This window comes from Colobus angolensis, unplaced genomic scaffold, assembly GCF_000951035.1.
Source record: "Colobus angolensis palliatus isolate OR3802 unplaced genomic scaffold, Cang.pa_1.0 Scaffold94, whole genome shotgun sequence".
Lineage (NCBI taxonomy): Eukaryota > Metazoa > Chordata > Mammalia > Primates > Cercopithecidae > Colobus > Colobus angolensis.
In genome coordinates, this window is record NW_012123376.1 from 2,549,932 (window position 1) to 2,554,898 (window position 4,967).

Below are 4,967 nucleotides of genomic sequence, written 5' to 3' on the forward strand. Positions count from 1 at the left end.
CTGCACGTTGTGCATATGTACCCTAGAACTTAAAGTATAATAAAAAAAAAAAAAAGAAATTACTCAGCAATGAAAAGAATGAAGTACAAATGAATCTTGAAAATTTTTAGGGATTTTGTGAGCTGGCTATCAAACACAACTAGCATTAAAAACTAAATTATTTAAATTTATAGTAAAATACATTTTATTAAAAACAAAGGTAAAAACAATCAAACTTGTCAATTTAAAATTATTTTACTATCATCTGTGCTCTTGAGTCTATGTCTGTTGTATCTGTATGCTGCAAACATTAAGTACTGGTATGCTGCTGACAATCTTTACTCCATCTTCAGTAACCTTAGGTTGGTAGTCTGAAGTTAGTCATTGTGGGAATATTTATACAACAGATACAAGCCAAATGAAGCTTTCCCTCATATCCCTCGTGGAAAGCTGGTTGTTAACATTTACCAACACACCACTGTGTCTACCCCGAGCATTACCTATGTGTCAGGCACTGCAATAAAATGAAGTATTTCTGGTCTTTTGAAATTTGAGGATAAAGATCCTTCAATGTTATAGTATTAAAAGACACCGTAAAGATTATAAACAGATCCTTAAGAAAACAAGTAATACATGACATATATTAATGTTATTTAACGTATGACTTTAAAAAACCCTTTATTATAAGAGAAATCGTTTTTAAAACTTTTAAAATATTAACTTCTTGGCTGGTTGCAGTGGCACATCTCTAATCCCAGTACTTTCAGAAGCCCTAGGCAGGTGGATTGCTTGAGCCCAGAAATTCAAGACTAGCCTGGGCAACATGGTGAAACCCTGACTGCACTAAAAAAATACAAAAATTAGCCAGGCATGGTAGTGCATAGCTATAGTCCCAGCTACTCGGGAGGCTGGGGTGGGAGGAGCACTTGACCCTGGGAGGTGGAGGTTGCAATGAAATGTGATCATGCCACTGAACTCCAGTCTGGGCGATAAAGCCAGACCCTGTCTCAACAACAACAACAACAACAACAAAAAAAAAAAAAAAAAAGAAAGAAAAAAGAACAACTTCTTACGTTGACACTCAGGAATATTAAATAAATAAAAAGAACATTAGCGAAGCAGTACCTTAGGTTTAAATTGTTTTATGACTCGAATTTCAAAAGTATGGAAAAATATAATTAGATCCCAACATCAGAAGATGATTAAAAATGCTATGTAGGCCGGGCGCGGTGGCTCAAACCTGTAATCCCAGCACTTTGGGAGGCCGAGACGGGCGGATCATGAGGTCAGGAGATCGAGACCATCCTGGCTAACACGGTGAAACCCCATCTCTACTAAAAATACAAAAAACTAGCCGGGCGAGGTGGTGGGCGCCTGTAGTCCCAGCAACTCGGGAGGCTGAGGCAGGAGAATGGCGTAAACCCGGGAGGCGGAGCTTGCAGTGAGCTGAGATCCGGCCACTGCACTCCAGCCTGGGCGACAGAGCAAGACTCCGTCTCAAAAAAAAAAAAAAAAAAAAATGCTATGTAAAATGCATACATATATATTTACATAGTTTAAACGACATAAGGCTAAGAAAAAGAAGCAATATGAACCTGATTTTCTAAGTGTAAACAAAGTTAAATTTAACAAGAGGAGTGATTTTTCATTAAACACAGAGGTAAAAAACCTCTATTTTAAAATCCTATTTTAAAAATGATTTATTAGTAAAAAACTGAAAATGTCACCAAAGTTTGCCAAACTTGTTTTACCAGTTGATATTCTCAGAAATCAAAGCTTTGTCTGTCTAGTCTGCAGTTATACTTAGTCTGGGCATTTAATCTTCCTTTTGTTCTCAGTTTTGCCATACACTGTAAGTTGTTTTACATGGCCTTAACATTCAGTTAGTTTCATAAATTGTGAAATCATTTTGTACTAGCAAACAGCTTATTTTAAAACTGTTCAGAAAAATAAACAAAAGAGTCAAAGAATTAAAATGAATACTGTGATTCTTTATATGGGTTTCTTTTGTTTAAGTTATTTACCTCTTGTGAAAGCTGTGTTACTTGGTCCTTTCGATGTTCCAGGTCTTTTAAAATCAGTGAGTTTTGTTTTTCCAATTGAAGCACTCTTCTTGCCAAGTGAACACTAGGCAAATGAAATGAGAAAATTAATGCTTAAAAGTGAAATACTGCCCAAAATATTCAAAATGTGTTTGTGTACTTGAAAATAGACATCATTTCCTAATTATACTTAAATATTAACAGAAAGAATATAGAGTCAAATAGTATTTTCGGGTACCAGTAGTGGAAGAACAATACCCCACAACTCAGAATTATGAGAGTACCAACATTAAAATCTCCATGACATAACCATGATACACTGATTACTGCAGTAACGGTTTTTAGCCCTTGCTATAAAAGTGGAGAGTTAACATTATAATACTTGCTTGAAAAGACCACAATACAGCAATTTACAGCTTGTCTCCCCTTTTATAAATATTTTCCGATTACAAATCAGAAAATTAGTTGAAATATGATAAACAATAACTAGCTTATCACTTTGAGAAGTATCAGAGTTTACTTCAAACAACATAATGCATGTTATAATATAAAACAAAAATTAAGTTTTTAATTGAAAGTAGAGATGAAAAAGATATACAAAACTTAGAGAATGTCTATAGTAAAGGCGAAGCTTCTGTACTAAAAAAAAGATCACTTTCTCTGATACTCTGCATTACCATAAGTTATTGCACTGACCTTTAGTATTTAAAATTACATGTGAAACATCTCAATTCTACTTTTAAGAAACAATTATAAGAATAAAATCTATTCCTTCTAACTATGGTGGGAGGAAGTGGCATCTTTCTTTAAAGAACTGCTAATAATTTTGAGAAGACATGTTGCTCCAAAGACCCTCTCTGCATTTCCAGTAACTTAACATTTTCATATGTATTGTATTTTCATGTTTTATACTAGGTTAACCTATTAATTTGTGAATTGTGGAATTCATGGAATCCTAGATAGAATGTTTTATAATGACAAAAAGTAAGATAACGGTGGTTTAAATAAAATCATAGGGCAGAAATAATTCTATTGTATTTTAATATTTCCCAATATCAGATAAAGCAATGCAGATAGCACTCTAAAAAATGTTAAGACCAGGTGCGGTGGCTCATGCCTGTAATCTCAGCACTCTGGGAGGCTGAGGCAGGAGGATCACTTGAGGCCAGGAGTTCAAGACCAGTATGGGCAACATGGTGAGACCGTGTCTCTATAAAAAATATAAAAATTAGCTGGGCACAGTGGTGCATGCCTGTGGTCCCAGCTACTTGGGAGGCTGAGATGGGGAGACCACTTGAGCCCAGGAGTTTGAGGTCACAGTGAGCTAGGATTGTGCCACTGCAATCCAGCCTGGGGTGACACAGTGAGACCCTGTCTCTAAAAATAATGATAATAATAATAATAATAATAATAATAAAATAGTGTTAGGTATCAACCTAAACATCTATTTCTAAGAACTCATACCAAATAAAAAAGATAAGTTCTGGCAAAAGTTTATATAGTGATTTGAGTTGCTTGTTTAGATCTAAAATTCTATCCTTTCAACTGGCATTAGAGATGGAAAAAGCATACAGTCCTCATTTTTTGACAACCACTTTTTTTTTTAAAGAAAAACTTTACTGACACACAATTTTACTGACATGCAACTTAAATATCATAAAGTTCACCCACTTAAAGTGTACAATTCAATGTTTTTTAGTATATTTAAAGTTGTGCCACTATCACTATAATTTTAGAGTATTTTCATTATCTCAAGAAGAAATTCTGTGTCCATTACCAGTTACTCTCCATCCTCCCCACATTCCAACTTCCTCCTTTGCTCCTCAAATTCAACCTTAGGGAACCATTAATCTACTTTCTCTGTTTTTACATTTTTAAGGAGTTTACAGTTTATGACAATACTGTTCTTCATTTCCCAATATAAATATACCAAGTTCTCTCTAATTTGACCCTAAAATAACAAAATTTCTACAAATAAAATAAGCCTTAATGTGAATATTGTATTTTGAATCTGTTGATTCTATTATATGTTTGCAAGCATCAGTTTATCATTAGCTCTATTTTTATTAGGTTAATTAAAAAATCTTAAGTGCTATCTTCATTCATATTTTTATTCTTTCTTACCCTTCATATATGTCAGATGTAACTTTTTTCATCTTTTTATCTCCCATAGAACTTCACACTAGGGTCACTTAAACATGGTAATTTTTCAATAAATACACGTTGAAGGTATAGAACATGTATGTGTATACTCAATATGGAACAATAAACACAATCAAATGCAATTACACAGAAATAGAGTTACAAATGAATGAAATGGAAGACAAAGAGATGCAAGAAAATAATGAGATGCAGAGGTCACATATTACCAACAATCTGAAGAAGATAATGATTTGAAGACATCAAGTTTAATAATATTAAATTGTTCATTTGGTTTGAGTGTTTTTATTTTGTTTGGGAATTGCATAATGTTCTTATACAGATATGGTGGTACCACTTACCAATAAAAATATAAGTCATAAAACACTGACTCAAGAAATTCTTGCTGGGTGAGGTGGCTCACGCCTGTAATCCCAGCACTTTGGGAGGTTGAGGCGGGTGGATCACCTGAGGTCAGGAGTTTGAGACCAGCCTGGCCAACAAGGTGAAACCCCGTTTCTGCTAAATACACAAAAATTAGCTGGGCATGATGGCAGGCACCTGTAATCCCAGCGACTCAGGAGACTGAGGCAGGAGAATCACTTGAACCTGGGAGGCAGAGATTTCAGTGAGCCGAGATGGTGCCATCACACTCCAGCCTGGGGGACAAGAGCGAGACTTCGTCTCAAAGAAAAGAAATTCTTTATAGTATTCTCTGATGGTAGCTTGTATTTCTGTGGGGTCAGTGATGATATCCCCTTTATCATTTTTTATTGCATCTATTTGATTCCTCTCTCTTTTCTTCTT

At 34.8% G+C, this 4,967-nt stretch overlaps 1 protein-coding gene across 1 annotated transcript in view; it reads right to left on the reverse strand.

The window, feature by feature from the left end:
* The window catches only part of PIBF1 (progesterone immunomodulatory binding factor 1), a 266,063-nt gene that overhangs the window by 97,770 nt on the left and 163,326 nt on the right, over positions 1 to 4,967 (reverse strand). The window contains exon 14 of the mRNA XM_011932158.1: positions 2,004 to 2,106. Within this exon, the coding sequence (XP_011787548.1) occupies positions 2,004 to 2,106 (103 nt within the window). The remainder of the gene's footprint in view (positions 1 to 2,003; positions 2,107 to 4,967) is intronic.